Genomic DNA, 26,819 nt, shown 5'->3' on the forward strand with positions numbered 1-26,819 from the left:
TGGGGGCCGGGGGGCGGGGGGTGCCATTTCAGGGCCAGAGCTTGCCCTGGGCGCCGTTTCCTCCCGATACGCCACTGCTTAGAGGGCTGGGTTGGTAGAAAGAGGGGGGAAATTTGGAATTATTTGCTGGTTCAGATTTTAATCAGAGTCAGAAAAGGAGGAGAACCTAGTCTTGTGGTATCAACTTAAGCATAAATTATCCCCTTTGCTAAGCAGGATCCACCCTGGTATGCATTTGAATGGGAGACTACATGTGTGAGCATTGTGAGATATGTCCCTTTGGGGATGAGGCCACTCTGGGAAGAGCATCTGCCTGCTTGCATGCAGAAGGTTCCAAGTTCCTTCTCTGGCCTCTCCAGATAGGGCTGAATGAGACTCCTGCCTGCAATCTTGGAGAAGCAGCTCCCAGTCTGTGAGACAATACTGATAATACTGTGTAGACAATACTGTGTAGACATGAACCAATGGTCTGACTTGGATACTGCAGCTTCCTATGTTGCTAAGTATTCAGGGCCTTTAATGCTAATCTCCTTCCTCCTCCTTTTTGAGGTGAGCATTATGATCCCATGATACTGGCTAACATACTGTGCAAAAGCACTGTATCAAGAACTCTTGCACAAGCTGCATAAGTTTGCCCAAATGCAAAATATGTGCAAATTGCATTACACAAGAGTAAGCCCATTATTTCCAAAGGTTTATTCTGGTGTGACACATGCCGATTTTGTGTTTGCACAACTTACAACACGGATTGCACAAATGCAACGTTCCTAGGCTGACATATTCTTGCGCTGTAAGTCAGTCACCAATATCTGAGTCATGGATTAACAAGTTTCCCTATTTTGCTAGTTCCTTCAATTTTAAATTGTCTAATCAGCCTTAAGGCCCACCCTATCATTAAGACTCAAGGCAGGTAACAGAAGTCTCTTATTCACTCTCACAACAACCTCATCACATACAGGTGAAACTCGGAAAATTAGAATATCGTGCAAAAGTCCATTAATTTCAGTAATGCAAATTAAAGGGTGAAACTGATATATGAGACAGACGCATTACATGCAAAGTGAGATAAGTCAAGCCTTAATTTGTTATAATTGTGATGATCATGGCGTACAGCTCATGAAAACCCCAAATCCACAATCTCAGAAAATTAGAATATTACATGGAACCAAGAAGACAAGGATTGAAGAATAGAACAATATCGGACCTCTGAAAAGTATAAGCATGCATATGTATTCAGTACTTGGTTTGGGCCCCTTTTGCAGCAATTACTGCCTCAATGCGGCGTGGCATGGATGCTATCAGCCTGTGGCACTGATGAGGTATTATGGAAGACCAGGATGCTTCATTAGCGGCCTTCAGCAATTCTGCATTGTTTGGTCTCATGTCTCTCATCCTTCTCTTGGCAATGCCCCATAGATTCTCTATGGGGTCAGGTCAGGCGAGTTTGCTGGCCAATCAAGCACAGTACACTGTATACTTTTCAGAGGTCCGATATTGTTCTATTCTTCAATCCTTGTCTTCTTGGTTCCATGTAATATTCTAATTTTCTGGGATTGTGGATTTGGGGTTTTCATGAGCTGTACGCCATGATCATCACAATTATAACAAATTAAGGCTTGACTTATCTCGCTTTGCATGTGGTCTGTCTCATATATCAGTTTCACCTTTTAATTTGCATTACTGAAATTAATGGACTTTTGCACGATATTCTAATTTTCCGAGTTTCACCTGTACACTCTACTCTTTGTTGTTTTATAGATGCAAATCTGAATCTTGCCCACAGTCACCCAATCACTATTTCTTCATCCAATATCCCCATAACCTGAAATTTAGAATATGACACACAAACGCTTTTACCACCCTCCCCCGCCCCCACTCTGCATGTCACAGGACTTAGACAAGGGAGAACAGAGCTCAGGAACAGGAACAGAGAGAGACTGAAGATGACATACCGCATTGATGCCCGAAAGCTGCTGGGAGAGCTGGAGCGCAATGGCAATGATGATGGCTTGGCGGTAGCTGGGGGAGCGGAAAAGCTCAGGAATGGTGACCTTTTTCTCCTGGGACATCTTGGCACTCTCCTCTTTCATCTCCTGAATATCACTAGACACATCCTGGATGCCACGAAGCTTCTGCAGAACTGATGAGAAGAACCAAACATCAGATTCACACATGGAAACACACTGTTTACAGAGAAACAAACAAAACTTATTTTCAGTGGGGGTTCCATCCTACGGGGGGGGGGTCAGTCATATCCTCAGAATAATGCAGTCAGCACCTTACTCTAACCCTTTTGCTCATTATCCCCAGCTGTAATGAAGTCTACCTATGTGTAACTGCATTTGCTCACATTCAACCCTTACTATCGTCAACATTCCTTCTCTGCTTCCCCAGTTGTCTGCCTCACTGGTAAAATGTAGACTGTAAGCTCCTTGGAGACAGGTCTTTTTTGTGTATGAATCTCTGTAAAGTGTTGTGTGCATAAACAGTCCTGTACAAATAATAATATATCAATCTATTTATTTGTGTGTCACCTTTCCACAGAATTGGGCCTAAGGCAGCTCTCAACAAATCAAAATATTCAAAAAGGCTGAAACTGCCTAGGCTTTGCTGATTTGTGACTTTGTATTGAAGGACCACAACCGCTTTCACTCATTCTTGAGGCAACTCTAGTCCCTCACAGATGTGAAATCCAATTCTAAAATTCCTCTAAAATCCCATGAAGAAAATATCAAGTCTTTTCTAATACTCAGGGCCAAACTACAGGTTATATTACATGCATAATTTGGCCTCTCTCTCCCCCCTCCCTCCCTCCCCCTCCCTCCCTCCCTCCCTCTCTCTCTCCCTCACTCTCACTCTCACTCTTTTAAATAGCAGCCATGGGTGAAGGACTGACCAAGACTGGTACAAGATTTATCTTAACTCTTTTCACCCATGAAAATGGCTCCCCTCACCAGCTGCTGTTTTGAAAGAGAAGCTGTCATTGGCTTCTGCATTTCCACACTGTTGAAATGACCTGACATAATAAGAGCCAGGATTACTGAAAGCCCAAGGAAGTATTCGGGGTTTCTTATGTCCCTCTGCAGGGATATGAAGGCCAGAAATCCTTCATGGAGCCAAATGAAAAACTTCAGCAATTCCAGATCTTTCTTTTTCTGGAGAAGTCAGACTTGGAGGAATGGGGATGGTCAGGCCTAACCACGGATACCTATCCACATTCTGTATAGTCATGCAGCAGGATAAACTTCATCTTCCTTATTTACCATTTTCCCTAAAATGGAAACAAAAGGTACTACTTGAAGGAGTGGCTGGGCCTGTCTTGCTGATGGGTACCTGCTCTTGCTTTGTCCTCCTCCATTTTGTTGATCAGTAAGAAACGTGGACTCTCAGGACAAAATGGCAGTGTGGCACACTGCAAGATGGATGGGATAATGGTGAATCCCAATAACAGGGGCCAAAGGGTCTCGGTTCCCATGATGACCTCTAGACCAAAGATCTAATTGAAGCAGTTGGTGAAGAAAGACAGACAAAAGTGTTGTGAATTATTTTTGTGTGTTGAAAGTTAACTAAAGCACAGCTAAACAAAACACTGATACCAGGTTCAGACTACTTTTAATTGTCACTACCCTCCAAAGAATTCGGAGAATTATAATTCGCTGAGGAACTGTGAATTCTCTTAGAGATCCCTGAACCCTACCCACAGAACTAGAATATACCCCACCCACTCTTCCCCAAGATGCTAGTGGATCATGTGACCCAATCTTATGCAGGTTTCCTAAATGTGTGCGGATATTTGGCTTCAAATATCCAGAGCCAAATACTGAACACAGCCCTGGCGTCAGCACTGTGCAGAAGCAAGCATCCCCACCCTTCACCTGCATGTAATGCTATGCTGTTCCCAGTGCTGGTGGGCCCCATTAAAGGGGAACCGAACTCCTGCCAGCCCCAGTGACCTCTGGGAAGGCATGCAGAAAGAGCCGGGGAGTCCTTTCTAAGGCTTTCACCATCGAGCTCTATGCAGAAAGTGCTGCAAAAAACTCTCCAGTGCTCCTCATGTGCCTTCCCAGGGTTGTAGCTCCAGTCATGCACTTCCTTCTGACAATGCGATTGGACCACAAACCCTTGAATGCTTTTACAACTGTTGTGAAAAACCTCAGTCTTACCTGTGCCACCAGGATGCCCACGACAATGCCCAGCTGGTTCAGGGTGCCGAAAGCCCCTCGCAGTGCAGTGGGGGAGACTTCGCTGATATACATGGGCACAAATCCAGTGCAGAGGCCACAGAAGAGGCCAATGACAAAACGGCCAATAATCAACATCTCCACAGCTTTTGCCAGTTTGGAGAAGCCCATCAAGGCACCACCTAAAATGGCGAGAACGTTCACTAGGAGCATAGAGTTTCGCCTGTACAGAGGAAATAGAATTAATCATAAGAGGGGGAACCAGAAACATTGGAGAAGATCACACAGGTGATGAAAATACCCAGAGTTGACCCAAGATGACGTGTTTGAGGTAGAAAATCCAAGGGGGACCATCCACCCTGAATTAACATGTTGGCACAACCCACCGCTAGGCCTTTCTCCTCTGCAAACTTCATTTGCAGTTCATTTCAATGCAGAGAAGAGCTGCGTAGTGGATTGTGCCACAATGGTTCAGCTATGCCTAGCTTTTATGGCACCTAATGGCACCCAGGCAGTTCTCTTGTGTGGCACAACAGCCGGCTAAATTTCCTCTTTGTTCCTCCTTTGGAGTGGAATTCCTCATAGTTTTTTATGGGAGATATTTCCTCTCATTCCCTTTCTGGATTCAGAACTGCCAAAAAAAAAAAAGTTTCTGTGTAGTCCAGACTCTAGCATACCTGCCAAATCGGTTGACAAAAAGTCCAACGGAAAAGGAGCCGACCATCCCTCCCACTGAGAAAATTGACACAGAGAGAGACCACAGTATGGTTAGAAGATTCCCAGGGATATGGTTGTCTGTCCGCTGGATCCATGTTTCATTGATGAAACCCTTGATAATCTGCATGGGGGGAATAGCATTGGGTTACAACCAACATTTTGAAAAATCATGATCATCCATCTTAGATTCTGCAAAGAAAATTATAACATGGGTATAGGTCAATTTAAGTTTATTGATTATATTGACAACTTGATGGTATCCTTGTATTTAAAATCATGAACACAATGTGTATTTATATCAGTTACTCTTAACTGATATAAATACAAATAAAAAGAATTGAAAACAAAAATAAAATGCTTATCTTATACAGCCCAAATATGCTATATTAAACAGGTAAGTGTTTTAATATCTTCCAGTCAAACTGGCCTAGCATTTAGCTGAATTAGTCAATCAAGAAATACAAAGCCAGTCTTTAAGATATCCAGGCTCTAGCATCTTTAACAGTTGAATAGAAGAGGTACAGTCAGTTATACAGAGGTTAGAAAAGCCACGTCTGCTGAAATTGCCTCTTCTGCATTTACTGCTATTAGAGGCACAGGAGTTTTGTCCAACTCTGTATCTGGTCACATACATAAAGAGGACCAGTTCACATGAAGAAAGAGGTCAGGGTCAAATGCCATCTTCTGTACTGCCACCAGATGGCAGCAGAAGACAGGTTCTTCACTCCCCTTCTCTTTCCCTCAGAAAACAGTACTGGGCTGTGACATCTGCATTCCGGAAACTAGGGTGGATGTGCTATATATGAGTCAGGAGGAGGAGAAGGGGGGTGACACGCACGCACCCCATTCTCTCTTTTTAGCATTCCGATGGTGTAATTTGATGATACATTCTTTGGCATTTCCCCTAGTTACATGCCCCTCCTCCCCCCCCCAATCCTACGTTGCGACCATTGCACAAAATATAACAGATTAAAACTAGACATGACGTTCTTGTCTAGAGCACATGTCCAGACAGTTGGGGGCCGACGTAGAAGAGAATCCCGAGAGAGAGAGAAAGAATACATACACACACACACCCTTAGCTCTTTGTTATGGGCTTCCTTCCTTCCTTCCCCATGCCCCCCCCCCCCATCTTCCCTCAATGACTGTGGCTGTTCTGTCTGTGGCTCAGCAGCTCCCACTCTCGCTCATGTGCTGTGCCCTCCATCAACTGAAATGGAAGTCAGCCCACTGCCCCACCCGCTCCATCATTCCACAGATGCATTTCTCCTATGATCTCATAACCCTGTGAATTGAGAAAAAGAGGCCCTAGGCAGAGTCAGAGCAAGGTCCTACTCCAGTCCAGGACCATGGTTCAGATCTGTTCTCCCACCAGCCAGCCCCACCCACTTCCTTCACACACTACCAATGTGGAGTTGGCCTTTTTGTGCTTTGAGGAATGGCCACCAGGCAAGATCTGGGACACTTCTGCTTTAGGAATAAGACATGTGTCTTTCAGACTATAGCAGGGGCGTAGCAAGGTTGGAGTGGGCCCAGAGACAAGATTTTAAAATGGCCCCCCTTCACTGAAGCTCTGCTCATGAAGTAAAGAAATCTTAAATGAGGCTGAATAGTGGTAACAAAAAGCATATATATATATATACACACACACACACACACACACACACGCTTATCCGTTCAAAGTATCCCTGCCTCTGCCACATCGTCACCTTTTGAGGTTACTGCTGCAAAGGCAAAGGAGCCATATCCAGTCCATGCAATGGGTGTGGCATCTAGGATGCAACCAGGAGAATGTCCATGTCCCTTTAGGTTTTTCCTGATGTTCTCCTGCCATTCCCGCCCCCCCTTCGCCCTGTCATGTCCTCCCCTCTCTTTCCAGTGAGGCAGCACAGATGGAATCCAGCTCCCAACAACAGGCAAGGAAAGCAACTGGATGAGAAGACTGGGAAGGGAACACAGGTGAAGCTCTGGTTAAGGCAGCACCTATGTTTTGAAAATGAAAGCTTTCTTGAGAGGAAGCTTCTGAATGCCATGCAACAAAGGGTTGCCATTAGCTGGGGAAGGCGGTATGAACCTGTATGTCCCAGCTGCTCAGGAGTCTGTTGGTGGTGGCTCCCTCGAGCTCAGGAATTCTGGGATGCCTTGGACTATGCTGACTGAGGGTCCACACTAAGTCCAACATCCATATGTGATCGGAGGTGCACCTGGGTAATTTTGGAGCCAGGACGTAAAGGCCTTTGGAGCCCCCCCCCCCTGCAAATTAAGCATCATCATGCTCAGCTAGGCAACCACACCACCCAGGACAGACTAAAGAGGATTTGGGGGGCCCCAGGAGTTGTGGAGGTCCTGGACTTCAGCCCCGAAGTCCAGGGGTAAGGGCACCTCTGCATGTGATCCCAAGGGAGCTGGGGCCACCAGGTTGCCTAAAGGTGGTGGACCAGCACAGTTTGGAGTCCGAGAAAGTCAAAACCCGCATGGCATTGATTGTTGGGTTATGCCTGTGAAAGGCTGCTGCAGTGTAGCTTGAGAAAGACAGTGCTTAATATACAGGACAGGGAAAGAGCGGTGTAGCAAGAGAATAGCCTAGCAGAACTTTCCAAATAACTGCCCCAGTACATGGGGGAAGTGGCCATGTCTGAGGCCCTCCTCTTCCCTAGGAAGCCCTCTGTGCCACCTGACAATATGTCCCCGAGGTCTGGGGCTGTGGAAGTTCACTCGTCATTACCACCTTTGTGCCACTTTGCCTTAGTCCAGCAGATATCAGCACAAGACTCCCTGGCAATGGTTCAGCACCCCATTGTGGTGCCATCACTCAGTGGCAGAGCATCTGATTTGCATGCAGGGAGTCCCAGGTCGAAACCCTGGCATCTCCAGGTAGGGCAGGTAAAGATTCCTGCCTGAAATCTTGGAGAAGCTGACCAATGGTCTGACTCAGAATAAGGCCACTCCCTGAGTCCCCAAGCTGGGACATTCCTCATAAACACCATGATGAGCATCCCAACTTCCTCCACCAGATGCGCGGCAACACTCCTGAAAAGGAACATTACGCCTCCCTTGACTCCCACACACTTCTCAATGGGGTGACTCCAACATTAGGCAACCATTCTAAATGGAGGAACTCCAGCATTGGGAAACTCAACATGAGGGAACAATTAGTATTATTCCCTAATCTGGAGTTCCACAATGTTGGGCTGACACCTATTTTCATCCAGGACTAACACCTTCTTTCTTTTTCTTTTTTTTCACTTACATTTATATACCGCTCTATAGCCGGAGCTCTCTAAGCGGTTTACAATGATTTAGCATATTGCCCCCAACATTCTGGGTACTCATTTTACCGACCTCGGAAGGATGGAAGGCTGAGTCAACCTTGAGCCCCTGGTCAGGATCGAACTTGTAACCTTCTGGTTACAGGGTGGCAGTTTTACCACTGCACCACCAGGGGCTCTTCCCTCTGCCTCTTTCTTGGCAGAGTTTGTGTGCCTTTGTGTGCTAGGCAGAGGTTTAGCAGGTAACTTCAGTGGAGGAACTGCACCATTTGAATTGTTGCCTGGCACAGTGTCTTTGTCAGGGAAAGGTAGAAATGGTGAACATTTCACTGCTCTGTCATTTCACAGAGCACTGTTTTCACTGTTCCCTGGGTTTTGTCAAAGTAAAGGATTTGTTTGCCCTTCTGAAGCCATCTTCTCTAAATGTCATGCCATCTGTCCCAAAAAAACAGGACATTGTTGTGCTCAGTCCCTGTTCCCCACCCCATTCTGTCTCCTGTACCCTGATATTCCTGGTTTTTCCATTTCATGGTCCTTTTTATAGCCCAGCAAGCCTCCATTCTCTTACCTCCTCAGGAGCGTTGATGACGCCTATGTTGTATCCATATTGGAGGGATGCAATCACAGCAACGGTCACGGCAAATACAAGAGAGCCTGTTACCTTCTGCAGAAGGAAGAGGGAGGAAGAAATGGTCACCTCATTCACATTTTCCCAGACACATTGGCTTCCTATGCAAATAAACCGAGGTCTCACTCCATTCCCAGCATTCCATTCTCTTTGGGGAGAAAGACAAAACCTTGTAGGACCTTCAAAAAACTTAAAAGCAATGTGGGGGTGCTACTAAGAATACATGTTAGCTAGCGTGGTTGCTGGGGATTTCAAAAGACTCTTTCTTATCACTCTTTCTTATATCATGGGCCTTGACTCCCGCCAATTTATTGGATTTTATACCTTGAGTGACAATCCAGCAAACAAATCCTGATACAACAGCACAAACAATCCTGTAGAGGTTCAGCTCTTCATGACGTACTGCTCTCTCATTTCCAAAGAAGCTTTCCCCTGCCCAATCTTGGATTTCGGCAATACGGAGTGAGACAGCGGTTTTATATTCCAAGAACGGCAAGCCAAAACGCCAAAGACATTTGTGAGAAATGGTTAGTTGGCTGGCCTTCTGAAACAGTTAACCCCTTAAATGCCTGACTCCCTGCTCCAGAGAGTATGTGGCAAAGCCCATGTATTTTTAGAGCACCCTTAGGAGCATTTAAAAGGCAATGTACAATCAGATAAACACACAAATGCTTTCTTCCTTGAGGGCATCCAGATTGTACTTGTGCTGAGAGATAATAAAGGGCTAATGGAGCTATACAGGATATTCCTCCAAGCTCTACAATTGTCTGGAGATTTGAGATAAGAGCACACATTTTGAAAAAGGGCTGTAGGGAAAGATGTCTCCAGGATGGTGTGGGGGTGGGGGGGATAAAAAAATCTCGAATCTCCCACAGATCCAGTCCAGATTTAGTCCTTCCTCCATTAAACACTCTGGCATTCAGAGTTCTGGCCCCAGGAAGTTTGGAGAATGTAACTGGAAAATATTAAAAAGATGCTTTCTCTGTGCCTCCCTTTTACTGTCCAACTTCTTCAGCTGTGCATGGTGCCTCAGAGAGGTCTCCTTCAGTTGGGGCTGAGATGTTTTTCTGTGTGCCATTTATTTAAGACATGGCACATAGTCCTGGTCATGTGACAAGGGCACAGCAACCACCAAGAGTGCTAAAGAATTCTACCCTGGATCTTCTCTGTGCTTGAGATCTTGGAGGGCAGGTGCATTGCTGCAGTGGGGCAATAGTGCTGTCTGTATGTGTATAGACGTATTAAAATGTGCCGTCGAGTTGGTGTTGACTCCTGGTGAGCACAGAGCCCTGTGGTCGTCTTTGGTATAATACAGGAGGGGTTCACCATTGCCTTCTCCCGTGCAGTATGAGATGATGCCTTTCAGCATCTTCCTATATGGCTGCTGCCCGATATCAGAGTTTCCCATAGTCTGGGGAACATACGAGCAGGGATTCTAACAGGCAACCTTTGGCTTGCTCTTCAAGTCATTTCGCCACTGCACCATTAGGTGGCTTATGATGCCTTTAAGCTATGCCAGCCCATATCCCCACTTTTATCCACTAGACAAGACAGAGTACCACACCAGTGCAGTGTGTGTAGGTCTAGTCCAGGTAAGAGCCTTCTGAGTCTTATTTTTCCCCTTTCTGTGCAGTCAAAGTCTGCCCCACTTTCTCCCCAGTTTATCTCCACACTCCATATGTTCTGTATTAGTCTTCCTGCATGCACATCCCCAGGGGTCAGGCATCCCTTGTTAAGAAGCCAGGTCCAAAGACAACCCGAGCGGCTGCAAGGAGGCCTGCCACCGGAGTCAGAAGATTTGCACTGAGAGCATACTCCAGTCCTGACCAATAACTGAAGACAATCCAAGTTCTTACACCAGTGCAATGCATTGGCCCAGGCAGCCACACTTGTTTCTTTCCATATACAGAGCATTTGCATGGAGTCTCACTCTGGTTCAGGACCACAGTGGGAGCTGAGGAGCTTTCACCTTTGCCCCCAACATTATCCCAATCTAGACTGATCTTCCACAGTTGTGATTTGCCTCTCACTCACTTACTGTCACAATCCCATGTAGACGCCTGACTTAGGATGTGTGTGTTTGTGTTGTTGTTGTTGTTGTTGCTGGTGGTGGAGTTTTTTTTGGGGGGGGGAGGGGGGTGCTAACTGTCCTAGTCCACATTTTGAATCCAACAGAACCAACAGAAACCAGAGAGCTGCTACAGATTAGGGAGGCCACTCCCTAGCAGTGAAAATACTGCAGTGTTTTGTATGTTCAGGAAAAGGGCATTGATGATACACACCAAGACCGGCTACCTTTATAGTTCTAATTAATGATTATTTGTAATGAATCGCTGAATTCTGCAGCACTTTAGGAACTAACTACATATGAAAGCAGCATGATCTGTGAGTAAGGATGTGGTTCATGTCATGTGTGTATGTAGCAAGGAATGGGGAGAAATCATTTATTTTATTTTATTTTATTTCTAGACTTGGGTCCAATACCCAAGGAGGTTCACAAGACAAAACCATCATAAAGCCTGGTTAAAAGTTCAATAAATATCACAGCAGCAACATACAAAAATCAGCAGTAATACTAAAAAAACCCACCCAAAAAACCCTAACAAACACCCCACGAGACAAAAGGTAAGAGTCAGGAGAAACAACAAGAGGGAAACCAATACACAGCTTCCTCTCTGTGTCACCTCTCCAGAACCTAAGGGGTATACTTGTGAGTCAAATGGGCCGTAAGCCAGAATTTGGCTTTTTAAAAGCCAAATCTAGCCACCTAGTCTCAAAGGCCTGGGTAAGCAGGATAGCTCTTAACCATTTCTGAAACACTAGAAGAGATGGGGGCACAGGCCACTTAAAGCACAGAAGGGGTAGGTGGGCCGTGAGCCCTTCCTCTGCCCACCCTTTTCTCCCTATAACTACCAACCTTCCTTGTGAAGCTTGTTTACAGTCTGTCAGAGAAAACCCTGGAAGAAAAACAGCTGGGGGAGGAGCTATTTGGGGGGGAAGAGTTGCATGGAGAGGGTCAGCACCCACCTTTTGCCTGTCTGCTGCTTCCATGCTTTAAATTCCGCCCCCCCCCCTCACACACACAAACACACACACTTACTAAATGGCAATGGCCACATTCTAAAACACACACAGGTCTGCTACCATCATTTCTGGCTGGTACCATGACTGCTCTTTTAATACCCAAGGAAGCCGGATGCACAAAGTCAAGTATGTAAGCACCCCTGCTAAGCACCCCTTTGCACCGCTGTAAAGGATCTCTTAGTTCCCAGGAGAATCATCATAGCTCGAAATTCATATAGTACATTTTGAGTGTTCAAAGCACTTAAGGTCTCAGAAATCCTTAGAACAAAATGCAGGATAGGCCGTGGCCACCCCCTGACACACAGAAAGAAAGTGGAGCTCAGGCTGAGAAACACAGTAGCTTGCATGGTGGGACTACTGAGACACTTCCTGGCTCAAGTGAGATTGAAACCAGAGATTTCCTGCCTAACAGCTCACACCATTCGTCATGACACCACACCACTAGTAAGTGTTGAGGACTGAAGCGTTCAGTCTCCTGTCCAACCATGTATAGTACGCGTGCATGTGTGCACGCACGCACACCCTGTGACGTAATGTCTCTCTGTAGGCCATGCTGAGTTAGGCAGCCTGCTTTTCTCTTTCTACACCCTCAGTCCTTCTGCAAACTCCTCTAAATGACCAACAGTTCAGAGAGTCCTGCAACAGCCATAAGCCCAGCTTTCTTTAATGCCCCATTCTGGAGTTTCTGCCTCTCCCTCTTCTTGCTCACCACCAGCCATATGATGGCAAAGGCCTTGAATGCCCCTGCAACGCCTTTTGCCTATAATGACCCACTACTATGCAGTGAGATGGTTATACAGTTCAAATGGGGGAGGGCAGGAGGAGAGGCAGCCATTGTGGAGACACCAGCAGAAATATCCAGATGTACCCCTCATTCTCTCTTCCACACCCTCTGGATTTGTGCATTAGCAGGTGCGTACTCTCGAGAGGGGGGGGGGCTAGACAGAGATATCTCAAGGCCTTAACATCTCAGAATGCTACAATAGTATCACTTGTTGAGCACAAGTAGGCCACGTTCTTTGCCACCCTCTAAATGACCTTGAGAGGGATGCTTGGATGGGCCACCTGCCCCAAAGAGGCAAAGCATGACACTACTGTGTCTCTTCCTGAGTGTTCCAGAAAAAGCAAATAACCTCCAGGTATCCTTCAACGAGCTCAAAGATGAATCAGCTCCTCTCGATGTTTCCCTTTAGTATTCTCAAGCACATGCTTAAAATGGACCCTTTATATGCATGCACACAGCACATGTTCGGGTCCTCAGCATGCTTCATATGAAACATCAGAAGGATGTTCGAATACATGCCATAATTTTCTTTTGTTTCCCATGCAGGGATTTCAGAGGCTCATCATTTTCATAATCAAAATAGGCTTATTCCTTCTATTGGAAGCTTCTGTGGGCAAAGGTCTCTCCTATGTACTTTCCTTTCCCATCACACCACTCTGGTAAGTATCAAACGCAACTGCTCTGACCCATTCATTCCTTCCATCCAGTCATGCATTCAAAACCGAGGATGCTGAATCTAGAATCCAGCTAAAATAAATCCAGGAAAATCTTCTTTTTTAAAAAATGATTTTTGTGGTGGCGGGGTGGGGGAGAGGAGGGGAGGCCGCCTAACCTCACTCTACCAGCGTTTGCATCTCCCAAGGAGGAGTTACTGGGAAATCCTTCACTGGAAAGATTTAGCATCTCTTGCATCCAGCCAACACACACGACCGGGCCTCTCTCCTCTCCCGCATCCCTGTTTTCTGGGTTTGTCTGTTGCTAGACCGAGCCCAACCCAACAGCAGTCACACGGAGATCAACATTTGTGGGGGACACACCAGCCACAGCGTCCTCTCGAAGACCGTAGTAGCGGCCAATGTAAGCGGCAACAAGCACGGAACAAAGCCATCGTTTGGAGATGCGGCTCAGATATTTTGCAGCCCTGCCTTACCTTTTTGCTCTCCATGGTACCCGGCGTCAGCTTCCGACTCCGCGCCCCGTCAGAACCCAACACAAGCTGGCTCCGTTCGTTCGGTTCAGCCCGCTTCCTCCCGATGAGAATCCTTGAAGTCTTTCTGCAAATGATCTTCCTACGCTTCGCGGGATCTGCCAACGCCTCTGTTCCTTCCCTGCTGTAGGACTCACTCTTTTGGGGGGGGTTGCTGTCTGTGCCGGTCCATTTATCGCTTCCTGCGGTAGAGGGGCGGGGATAGTGAGGGAGGGGCAGACGAGCCCCCACTCCCGCCCACTTGGAAGAGGAATAAAGAAAGAACTGGCAGAAAATCATGTGACCATTTTTACTATGACTTCAGTTTTGGCATCACTGACGTTGAATCGGAGCTCGTCTCTCCCTTGAGCACATTTCTTTCTTTCTTTGTTTCACAGATGCTGCAGACACCAGAAACAGCAGTCAGGAGGGGGATGAAAGATTTTCTCCAAACCTCCCATTCAACCAAACTGCATTAGGGAATCAAACCCTGCCCTGTTTTCAGAGCTTTCCAAAACTGGACGAACAGAAAAGACCTACTTAGAAGGAGATGAAATAAATACCATTTTCAAAATTTAAAAATATACACAGTTAAGCCCATTCTTATTCTGTACACATTTAATAGTTGTTCTTATTCTGTACACTGATGAGAGTTCCTGGGCCACAGAAGAGAAGAGCTGGTGCTGCACTGTGGATGTTTCCAGAGAGCAATAAAAACAGCTTCCAAGCAGAATCTTACCAATTAGCCCCTGCAGACTGAGTCAAGAGGCAACTTTTAAAGTGGTGACTCTCTTATATTTAGCATGGGGAAAGCAACTGGCCCTGTCCATCCCCAGAACAGCATCCCTCCAGTGGCTGTTGCTGATGTCCATCTTATGTTTTTCATAGATTGTGAGCCCTTTTAGGACAGAGACTTCCTCCCTCCCTCCCTCTGTCCCTTCCTCTCTCTCTTTTATGTAAATTGTTTTAAGAATTTCTATTGAAAAGGGGCATATATTTCTAGTGGCGGTAGTAGTTGTAGTACAGGTGCTCCTGAAGGCTTCCCCGCTCCTCCCTAATGTGATCCTACTCTCGTACATATGCTGATCAGGGACCTTGCACAATGTTTGCAGCAGCACCTGCCAGCCAGAAGAGTCTATCCTTTTTCATTTCTACTTTTGTGGTGACTGGGGAAGGGAAGAAATGCAAGAATTGGCCAGCAGGTGGTGCTGCAGAAACCACGCGGTTCCTGTTTGGCATGTCTACAGAGGGTAAGATTGTGCCAGGAAGAAGTGTGGAAGCCTTCAGGAGTATCTGTACAGGAAGTACGATTGCACTTGGAACCTGCCCAAATGTTTTGCAGATCCTGCACTTTATTGTCATCTGGAAACATCCTCTGCCAAAAACAATCCTTTTCCACCCTCCAGTTTGGAATGATCCCATTTTAATTCCATTTCTTTAACTCTCTTGACATGGTAGTGCCAAAAATTGATTAATCAACTGTATTGAAACAAATGATGAGATAAAAGCAGCAAGTTTGGAATGGGTCTGATCCTGCAGATTTGCATAATTCAAGAATCTGTTCCCCAGCCAGATGTGCTGTCCAAGTCAGATGTGCTGTCCAGACAGTGCAAGACATTTTGGCACCCAAAAGGTGAAAATATAATATGCCCACTTGAAAACTGTAACCATGCATTAAATAACTAAAAATACTATGTCTCACACCACCCACAGTCTGCTGCCTGTAGTTGCTTGTAGTTGCTTGTTTCTAATAGTTGGACTAGACTGATACCTGTTGTTCTAAAATTCTAGATAAAACATTCTAGAATGTTCCTAGATATGCAAAATGTAGAATGTTCCACTCAGAAGACATGGGAGAAATCTCATGTTCAACAATATTCAAAATCACTGTTTTAGATTATTTAAAAGGATCCCCCTCCCTCTAATTTTCCAGCTTTCCAGATTGCATCTATGAAAATCAGTCTGGCTGGCTGGCTGGCTTGGGTTTGCATATACAGTAAGAAGGAGGATTCAGAGTGAGACCAGTGCCTCATGCTGTGGTATTGCTTCAGGATGCCTAATTAATCCTTACCTCTATAATGGACTTAGCTGCCTCCCACACATGCAAACTCTGTGCCTCCATATCAGAATGCAACATCACTTCTGGCAGGAGTTTAGCTACCATTGGTGAAATACCATAAGAACTTGACTTCCCACAAAACCTAGTCTTGTGGTAACAAGCATGAGTTGTCCTCTTTGTTAAGCAGAGTCTGACCTGGTTGCATTTGAATGGGAGACTATATGTGAGCCTTGTAAGAAATTCCCCTCAGGGGATGGGGCTGCTCTGGGAAGAGCACCTGCATGCTTGCATGCAGAAGGTTTCAAGTTTTTTTGTGAACCTCCTAAAGCCTTTGGAGTCGGGCAGTATATACATTAAATAAATAGAAATAAAGTTTCCTCCTTGGCATCTCTAAGATAGGGCTGAGAGAGACTCCTGCCTGAAATCTTGGAGAAGCCACTGCCAGTCTGGGTTGATAATACTGAGTTAGATGGACCGAGGGTCTGACTTGGTATATGACAGCTTCCTTGTTCCTGTGACTACACACACAGAGAGAGATGCTAACAAATTATCCACTTCAACATATAACATTTTCATAGGTCCCATTTGAAAATTCTCTTTGAGCCTATTTCATATACATTTGTATCTGGGTCGGAACTGAAAACCGATAAACCAAAATAAGGATAACATAGTTTTCAGAACTGATTCTGAATAATAATAATAATAATAATAATAATAATAATAATAATAATATCCCAGTCAGAAATCGAATCACTGCTAAACACGGTCCGTATATTCAGTAGCGATATAGCAATGGAGTTTGGACTTGACAAGTGTGCTGCATTAATAATGAACAGAGGGAAAATAACAAAAACAGAAGGAATAGAACTGCCCAATGGAAGCAAGATCAAGAACCTTGAAGAGAAAGAAAATTACAAATACTTGGGCATTCTCCAGGCTGATAACATTGCACACACTGAAGTTAAAAGAAAAATAGGAAGTGAATACATCAGGAGAGTTAGAAAAATCCTCAAGTCCAAACTCAATGGCGGGAACACCATACAAGCCATAAACACCTGGGCTATACATGTTATCAGATACACTGCAGGAATAATAGACTGGACCCAGGCAGAGCTAGAGACGCTAGATCGTAAGACCAGGAAAATCATGACCATCAATCATGCTCTGCACCCCTGCAGTGATGTCGATAGGCTCTACCTCCCTCGCAGCTCAGGTGGAAGAGGAATGCTGCAGTAGAGGAGGAGAAAAGAGGCCATGAAGAATATGTCAAGGACAGTGAAGAAGATGCATTTCAAATGGTCAATAATGCAAAACTATTCAACACCATTCATTGCAGGCCTACAAGAAAGTACAAGTCAAGAACCGAGCAAAAAAATGGAAAAATAAGCCACTGCATGGTCAATATTTGCACAATATAAGTGGAAAATCAGACATCACCAAGACCTGGCAATGGCTTAAGAATGGCCACTTGAAGAAAGAAACAGAGGGTTTAATACTGGCTGCACAAGAACAGGCACTAAGAACAAATGCAATAAGAGCAAAAGTCGAAAAATCCACAACAAACAGCAAGTGCCGCCTTTGTAAAGAAGCAGATGAAACCGTGGAACACCTAATCAGCTGTTGTAAAAAGATCGCACAGACTGACTACAAACAAAGGCATGACAAGGTAGCAGGGATGATACACTGGAACATCTGCAAAAAATACAAGCTACCTGTAGCCAAAAATGGGTGGGACCATAAAATTGAAAAAGTTGAAGAAAATGAAGATGTAAAAATATTATGGGACTTCCGACTACAAACAAACATCTGCCACACAATACACCAGATATAACTGTAGTCGAGAAGAAAGAAAAACAAGTCAAAATAATCGACATAGCAATACCAGGGGATAGCAGAATAGAAGAAAAAGAAATAGAAAAAATCACCAAATACAAAGATCTACAAATTGAAATTGAAAGGCTGTGGCAGAAAAAGACCCAAATAATCCCAGTGGTCATTGGCGCCCTGGGTGCAGTTCCAAAAGACCTTGAAGAGTACCTCAACACCATAGGGGCCACAGAAATCACCATCAGCCAATTACAAAAAGCAGCTTTACTGGGAACAGCCTATACCTGCGACGATATCTATAACAACAGCAACCACATTGACAATAAAATTCTGGCATCCCAGGTCCTTGGGAAGGACTCGATGTCTGGATAAAACAAACCAGTCAATAACACCTGTCTGACTGTGTAAAATAATAATAATAATAAACTTTATTTGGTATCTGCCCCATAACAAATTGTTCTCAAAAATATGCAATTCTGTTTAAGTCTCACATATTTAGCATTGCATACATCTTTATTAAATTGCATTCTACACATACATGGACAAGGTCCCGTCACAGTTCCACCCCCTCCCCCCGCAAGGTTTCTAGACAGGTCATTATGACACTCTTCCTTCCTTCCAAGGTCTGAGAAGCTTCGTGCTGCTGGTACTGAGAAAGGAACAGTCAAAGCCAAAGGGATGAAGCTGTTACAAGAAAGATTATGCCATCGCAGCACTTCCTGGACGCTGATGCATTCAACTTACGAGGGAGACGTGACATCCTGCAAGAAGTTCTCCAATATTCCCTAGTTCCTATGCCTTACAGACCTCCTTCTTCACTTTAAATAGAAAAGGCTCAATTTCTGCAGCTTTGCCACAAGCTCAGTTTTCCCTGATCAGTGTTGCTATGGCAATAGGAGTAGGACCTAGCAGTAGTAGAATGAGAAATAGATGCCTTTAAGGAGCACCATGTGCTATGTGCTCATCTCTGTAGAAATTAATCCGACACTCTGCGTGTGGGTGTTTTTATCTGTCTTGACTACTGTCTCATACACATACTATGATAATCCAGTAATCATCTCTGCCTGGCTGTAGTTGCTGAAAAATTCCCACTAATTTAAGGAAGTGGTTGTTTGTTTGTTTGTTTGTTTGTTTTTATTACTACCAGGTTGGGGTTGCATTCATTTCTAGGGTTGTCAGAAATTTTTAACAGCACATAAGCCTCACAGGGTGTTCTGAGTATAGAGGTCCTAATCCAACTTCCTTTTTTGTTTCTCACCAAAGTATTGCTGTATACTTTGGCTCTGTGGTTAAGCCTTAACAAAGAGTCTTGTGGTTCCCTGTAATGTGACAGGAAACCATTGTCTCAATTCAAGCCCATGTGAATAGAATCAAACCATACCACCTTGTACCAGAAACCCACTGACGGTTATGCATACCAATATACTTCCAACTTCCATCTGGAAATCCATTGTCTGAATCTATTGTCAAACAATCCATTGTCTGTATCCAAGCTCTATAATACAATGGCATTTGTGACAGCCCTGTTCTGGTATTATGTAAAGTGTAAACGCTGTATTTGTGTACAGTGCCCCCGAAAGCATGCTTGGAAGCCTCACCCCGACATGATGTGTGCTAAAACCCCACCCCCTGCTCTCGGACATTGTTGGAAATTCTCTGTGGTGAGAGAATCCCTTTCTCATTATAGCAGAGTGCACAGAAGCACAACACAGCGGAAATTTAGTTAGGCATGCATGTATACTGAGAGTAAAGTAACTTGGAGCCAATTCATCGTTTCAAATCAATATATAAGGCATTTATTAAGGAACTCCATTCTAGATAGGAAAGTGAGGAGTTAGGATCTCTAATCTATCTATCTAGCTGGATGCAGATGGATTCTGCATCTTCTCTGCACATATGGTGCAGGGAGAGAGGCTTGTCATGTTGCAAGGTAGAAGGACAGGAAGGGAAGAGAGAGATTGAGAGAGGAAGTTGATCCCTAAGAGTAGCAATCTACATATCAAAGGGATAGCATCAGAGCAGTGGAGAAGTGATGACCAATGTCTTGACCCTCTAGCCCTCTGACTTACTAGTCTGTCCTCCACTGTCTGAGACAAAGAGACAGCGCAAAGTCCTTTAACTTCCAACAGACATGACCAGACAAATGCTATCACCTGTGGGGAGAGTGCCTCCATGATGTGGAATGCTGGGAAGCCTTAGCATTCTAACTAATCACAGGAAGAAACAAGGGCAACATTTCTCTCTCCAGACAAAGGCTCTAAGCATAGAGCGTGGGGGAAGCAGGGTTTAGCACATGTCCTGGCAGAGGAGGAGGGGCTTTCAAGCATGCACAAGTACAGTGCCCCCACTTCATATGATGCTATTTATTATTTCATTTATTTGTTTATTATCTATCTATCTATCTATCTATCTATCTATCTATCTGTCTGTCTGTCTGTCATATAGATATTTAGATCTATATGATCTGTCTATGATACTGCCTGATCTCTTTCTCTCTAGGTGGTGTACATAATCCAGATTTTTCTATATGTGTGTGAAATATATATATATATATATACACACACACACACACACACACACACACACATACATATACATACACACATTCATAGATAGATAGATAGATAGATAGATAGATAGATAGATAGATAGATAGATAGATAGATATAGAGTTTTTATTTCACTGAATAAAAACAATTCACAGAATTAAGACAATTTCACAGAGTAAAACAATTAAACAGCTTAAAATGAGTTTAATTAAAAGCCTGAGAAAACAGGTGTATCTTAAGGGTCTTTTAAAAAAGCAACTGGAGATGGGGGAGCTCTTGTTTTGACAGGGAGTGTATTTCAAGCCCTGGGGCAGCCACAGAGAAGTTCCAGTCCCAAGTAGCCACCAAATGAACCAGTAGTAGCCATAACTGGACCTCCCCAGATGATCTTAATAGGTAGGAGGATTCATAACAAAGGAGGAGCTCTTTTAAATACCCTGGGCCCAAGCCTTTATAGGTAATAACCAGCATTTTGTATTTCACTTGGAAATGTATCGACAGCCAGTGCAATTCTTTTAAAATCGGTGTTGTACAGTCCCTTCAGGATGTCCCAGAGACCATAATGCCTGGACAGGGCTAGGAACTCAAACCGGAAGGGTTTCCAATAGCATTTCTAAAACATGAATACCTACTCAATGAAATGAAAAAAGCCAATTGCCACAGCCAGACTGGTATCTGCAAGAAGATTACATCCAATGAATTTCAATCTCTCAAGTCACATCTGTAGGTATTAGCATTCTCTAGACTAGGATGTGCCTAGGTTTCATCTGTGCATATAGTTTAGTTACAATTTAAAATTACAAACACAACTCCTTCCTACCTCTCAGCTCCCAGATCCCATTATACCCCCGCATGTGACCTTCGCCTCTCTAGTCCCACCTTCCTCAAAGATCCAAAGGTTTCCAACTCCCTCAAATGACTCTGCCCTTTCTCCCTTGCTTCCCTTTAGGCCTGGAACAATCTCACAGAACACTTGCCCCTCTCTTCAAATCCTTTCTTAAAGCCCACCTTTTCCATGGGTCCTTTGGAACAATCTCTTTGTCCCTGTTAATCCCGTTGTCCCTTACTTTAACTTTAAGTCTATGTAACTGAAATAATTGCACATTCTAATCCTAATTAACCCTTCCTCCGGGCCCCGCCTTTCCCTCTGTTTTTTCCCTTGTGTCAAAATTTAGATTGTAGGCCCATTGGATCAGGAACCTGTCCTCTTCTGTATATGGATGGTGATGGTATGACGACAATGATGATGATGATGATGATGATGATGATGATGATGATGATGATGATGGCGGCGATGGCAGGATTCAGACTAAGTTAGGAACATAGGAAGCTGCCATATACTGAGACAAAGCATTGGTCCATCTAGCTCAGTATTGTCTTCACAGACTGGCAGCGACTTCTCCAAGGCTGCAGGCAGGAATCTCTCTCAGCCCTATCTGGAGATACCAGGAAGGGAACTTGGAACCTTCTGCATGCAACCATGCAGGTGCTCTTCCCAGAGCGGCCCCATCCCCTAAGGAGAATATCTTACAATGCTCACACATGTCATCTCCCATTCAAGTTCAAACTAGGGTGGACCCTGCTTAGCAAAGTCATCCTTGTTCCTAGTCATGACTAAGCACCACTGATATAAATGAGGCATTTAGTCATGGTTAACTTGGTCAATCCTGCCTATGAACAGCAACTCTAGAAACTGTGGGTGCCATTTCGGCTTATGCTTGCCAGGCCTCTGGTACTGAAGGGCACATCAGCTGCTGTACATTGAAGAGAATAGAAGAGGACAGCAGCAGAAAAGCCACTCAAGGAATGCTAATGAGGCACAAGAAAGTGTCATAGCAGTGTGCATCAATGGAGCAAACAAGGAACAGAGCAGAACAGTCAACTTTAACTAAAACTCCTCAGGGTGAAAGTAGTAAAGTCATCACAAGACAGGGCTGGGGAAAAAATAATAAACGAGCCGAGCTCCTGTTCCAAAGGCTGGGATAGCAGGGAGGCCTGAGGGGAAAGCCAGGATTAGAATAACCAGAGTGAAGGACAGAATTGAGAGGTACAAGCAGAGATGTGGAGGAGAGCCTGGAGCAAAAGGGCTTGCACTAGAGTGGAATTAAGAGCGACCGGGCAAAGCTACAGTATGTGTGTGGGAAGGCCAGCAGGACTAGAACGACAGGGTTAATCCGGGACAGGAGGGAGAGACTGGCATGCAGCTGGGAAAGAAGCGTAGACCTAGGAAAGGAAGTGACTCCTCAGAGTGGAATTGAAAGGGACGAGTGTGTTTCTGAAGAACTGGAACTGTGTGCAGTGCTGCTGGGTAACGAAAAGACATGCAGCTTGACTGGAGGCAGGAAGAGACCGTGATGGAAACAGATACCCCAGGGCTTCGTTGTCTTCTCCTTTGCTGCCCTACTCTGTCTTTAATTTCTACCACCCCCCAAAATTCAAAATATAGCTTGTGGGAGGGGGAAATCCTGACGAACAGTGCTGATTCAGAAAACACTTCATAATTTAGTATATGTTACAGCAAAGCATTCAGAAGCAATGATGCAAGAAGGGGAAGCCACTTTTTACGTTCTATTCTTTTCACGGCTACCATCTGCAGCTATTCATGACAGAAAACAAGCCAGTATCTGGCTTCCTCTGTGGCAAGATATGACGTCGTTTCTCCTCTGCTCATGCCAGGCATGAAGCCAGAGATACAGAGTCAGTGGACTGAGAGGCACAGAAAAGGGCGGGGGAGGGGTGCACAGCTTATTGCAAGGGGTGTGTAAATTATGCATTTGGCAAACTCCACATTTGGGGGATTTGGAAAGCCAGGATTTCCCCACAGTGATGTTTTGTGCAGGCTTAACCAGGGAACGGTATGAAACTCACCTTGTGGAGATTTGCGAAACATAAATAGAAATCCAGCCAGACCAGAATGGAAATCAATATATTTTATTTACCTTAATGGCATTTTGGGAAAACATAAAGATCATACTGTCTCAGTCTTATTCCACCCTGCAATAGAACCTCACAGAAAGACCAAAGGGTCCTCTGTCTTCTGCAGTAGCCAGACAGAAGCCTCTAGAAGGTCACAAGCAAGGCAGACAGCTGTCACCTATTTGTCCCCAACAGCAGGTTTTCAGTAGGGTTGTGCTTTGGACCATCCAATCCAATGAATCTGCAGCAGACACACCCCAGTGCCATGTCTGCACTGTGGTCATCTATGTGCAGTCCCTCATATTTCTGGTGCTGCGGGGGTGGAGTCTCTTCTATATGAATGGGAGCCCACAGGCTCAGATAGGAATGCATGTGGGCTCTTCAAGAAGGTACACAGGCAGACTGAGAAGGGGATAGCACTGTGGATGATCTCTTCACATGGAGATGGCACTGAAAGAACTACAGTTCCCAGATGCCTGTGCGCCTTCCCAAATGAGCCCATGGGCTCCCGCTCCTGTAGAAGAGGGGCCCACAACACCAGAAACGTGAGGAATGGCACAGAGAAGGCTGTGATGTGAGCGGCTGCCTCCTCCTGGCACTGGGGTGAAGGGGGCTGCAGCTTCATGGGCACCAGATACTTTGATGCTCAGCCCTAGTTTTCTGCTTCTATTGTGGGGCAGAGACAGAGAAAGTAATCTGGGAGCAGACAGGAGGCAACTTTGGGGTGGAGGGGTGTATCTGGGGATTTGATATGAGGTGGCAGACTTGCTACCGGATAGAAGTGCATGGGATGCTCAGATTGTATATTTGTAAATAAATCAAAGATCAATCTATATCATAATGATATCCAATGAACTCGCCTCTAAAGAAAGCCAAAACCTGGGCAGTGCTGCCCATGGAAATTCTTACCAGTTGAGGAAGTGGGAAGTACATAACAACACCCTTTTAAAGATGAGCCAATCAGAAAAATCATTAAAAAATTCTAAATGTGAACAAACCACAGGTATGTGTTTTATTTTCAATGTCTTCTGTTAATAACCTAACACTGCATGTACTTTGCAGTGCTTCAGAATACTGAGCTAATTTTTTAGTGTGCATAACTATTATAACAGCTAGATCATTCTAGCAGTTATAAAATTGTCTAAATATACTTGATTCAGATTCCTGATTATATATCATCAGGGCTGGCTCAGGTCAATATGCAATACAGGCAGATGCCTGAGAGGTCAGAATTTCCCTCCAGACTCAAGGCCAGTCCACCAATGAGGCACAGTGAGACGGCAGCCTTAGATGACCAAGGAGCCCAGGAGGTTGCATCCCAGCCTTGTTGTCCTGGCCGCCTCATCAGGTCCCCTTTCACCATACTTGCCATGCCACTGCTAATCTCTCTACTCTTCCTGCCTTTTGAAAAGTGAGGCACAAAGCAGCAGGAAGTGTGCTGCTCAGTTCCCCGCCCCTGCCTTTTTAAAGAGCAGAGAGGAAGGCCAACAACCAGGAAAAGGTGGTGGTTACCATTGCCACCACTACTTGGCAAGATCAGGGGAAACAGGTCATAGCGAAGGGGGTGTGATGGGGGAGAGAAAGGGAAGGATGGAGGGGGATCCAGGCAGGGTAGAAGGGACGTTCTTCTATCCCATGGTCTGCATGCCACAGGTAAGGGGCCATGTGCTGAGAGGGATGAGGAGAGAGGCCCTGGTCATGGAGAGGAGGAGAAGCAGAAGAGTCTGTGTGGGTGGGAAGGAGGGAGGGAGGGAGTGAAATTACTTTGTGGCATGTGCTGTGCACTATGAGCATGGGGGTAGGGGTGATGGCGGCCTGGCGGCCCCAGATGCATGCAGGGCTTGGACCAGGCTTGTCTGGGCTACGCTGGAACATCCCCATCTACAGGAATACAATTACCTCCCTTGAGATATTTGGTGTGTACAGGCAACTGTCTCTCACGCCTTGTTTTTATCTCTCTCTATTTAGGAACATATGAACTTAGAAAGCTGCTTTATACCGAATCAGTCATCTAGCTCAGTATTGTCTACCCAGACTGGCAGTGGCTTCTCCAAGGTTTCAGGCAAGAGTCTCTCCCAGCCCTACCTGGAGATGCGAGGGAGAGAACTTGGAGCTCTTCCCAGAGCTCTTCCCATCCCCGAAGGGAAATAATTCACAGTGCTCACATGTAGTCTCCCATTCAAGTGCAAACCAGGGTGGAGCAAAGAGGACAATTCCTGCTTGCTACCACAAGATCAGCTCTCTGTTGTATGAAACAAGGAAAATATGCTGCTATGCAGCTATGGAAAAAATGCAGAGTGGGGATTTCTCCCTTGCCTCAGATCCAATGGTCTGGGATAGAGGTCTGTTTCTTGCCCACATCTCCCAGCCATTGCTTTCCCAGTTGTAGCTTCTTCCTTTGCTTCATTCACTTGCATGGAGCAGGACAGGAGGGCTGCAACTGGGAAAACTCAGGAGGGGCACAATTCCCCCTTTGCATATAATAAGATGGGAGGTGCAAACTTCCACATAGGCACTTGATGTGTGTGATGTCAGGATTTTTAAAAAATCACTTTACACTTACAGGCAACCTCATCTGCCATTCTGTTTCCCAGGGACCAGTTTGGAGAGATCCTCCTGGAGCCCTTCACAATCTGCTCAGAATGTTGTTATAAACCACCCAGAGATGGAAGTATGGGGGAGTATACAAATTTGATAAATAAATAAATAAATAAATAAATAAATAAATAAATAAATAAATATTATCATCCCGAGTGCTTTTATTGCATCAGCAAACCCATCTACCCTGGCTGTCACACTGTTTTCAAGCTAAGCAGCGCTGGTCCCAGTACAGGTTCTCATTGCACTGCTTACTTCCTCCTATTGTAAAAACCTGCTGTTTATTCCTACCTGTCGCTACCTAGCGTTTAACAAGCTGCTAATTATCTACTAAGATAAAAGGCACATTGACTGACATAGGATTATGAATGAGAGAGAGAGCTGGTTCATATGATAACTTTAATGTCAGGCAAAACCAGAGATCCTGGCAGCACACATGCTCTCACAGAACATGAAATCTGAACTCAGAATTTGTCATTGATCTCAGATGGACACCATGAAAAACCAACACTGAAGTGGAGATAATTAATTTTAGATTTGTGCTTGTGTTGTCAATGTCAGCTTAATGTCAGGTTTTTGTGGCACCATTCTGAGATTGGTGAAAAATCCTGAGTTTAGATGACATGATCTTTCATTTTCATTTACCCAACATTAAAGTCATTATGTGAACAAGCCCAGAGAGAGAGGAACTTATAGATAGATAGATAGATAGATAGATAGATAGATAGATAGATAGATAGACCATGTGCACAGGTACTTAAAGACCCAGATATAACCCCTTTATGAATGTACAGAACTACAAACACATACACACATTTGGTTCATGAATGGAATTTCAACATGTCTTGCAGAGGCTGTGAAGAATGAAGATGAGAGTATGCATGGAACAAACAGGGAGGAGTGTTGATTACGCCTTCTGCATTATTACATCAGCAAGGGTCAGAGGAGAGAGCACTCTCTGCTTTTCCATCTTCTACCACAATCTAAATTTAGATACAGATCAAACTGATGTCAGCCAGAA

General features: G+C 44.9%; 1 protein-coding gene across 2 annotated transcripts in view; it reads right to left on the minus strand.

Annotated features, from left to right (window-relative positions):
- The window catches only part of LOC128327157 (solute carrier family 2, facilitated glucose transporter member 3-like), a 31,167-nt gene extending 12,561 nt beyond the window's left edge, over positions 1-18,606 (minus strand). Inside the window, exons 1-7 of one of the 2 annotated variants that reach the window (XM_053255500.1) lie at positions 18,480-18,606; positions 13,814-14,052; positions 8,736-8,831; positions 4,859-5,019; positions 4,164-4,404; positions 3,334-3,496; positions 1,953-2,140 (exon numbers count right to left, since the gene is read on the minus strand). In XM_053255500.1, coding sequence (XP_053111475.1) covers positions 1,953-2,140; positions 3,334-3,496; positions 4,164-4,404; positions 4,859-5,019; positions 8,736-8,831; positions 13,814-14,052; positions 18,480-18,495 — 1,104 coding nt within the window. In that variant the 5' untranslated portion in view covers positions 18,496-18,606. Of the gene's footprint in view, positions 1-1,952; positions 2,141-3,333; positions 3,497-4,163; positions 4,405-4,858; positions 5,020-8,735; positions 8,832-13,813; positions 14,355-18,479 lie in introns of those variants that run through there. The other variant, XM_053255499.1, reaches the window with a different exon arrangement.
- Between the last annotated feature and the right edge of the window lie 8,213 nt (positions 18,607-26,819).

The sequence above is a fragment of the Hemicordylus capensis genome, chromosome 5 (assembly GCF_027244095.1).
Source record: "Hemicordylus capensis ecotype Gifberg chromosome 5, rHemCap1.1.pri, whole genome shotgun sequence".
Classification (NCBI taxonomy): Eukaryota; Metazoa; Chordata; class Lepidosauria; order Squamata; family Cordylidae; genus Hemicordylus; species Hemicordylus capensis.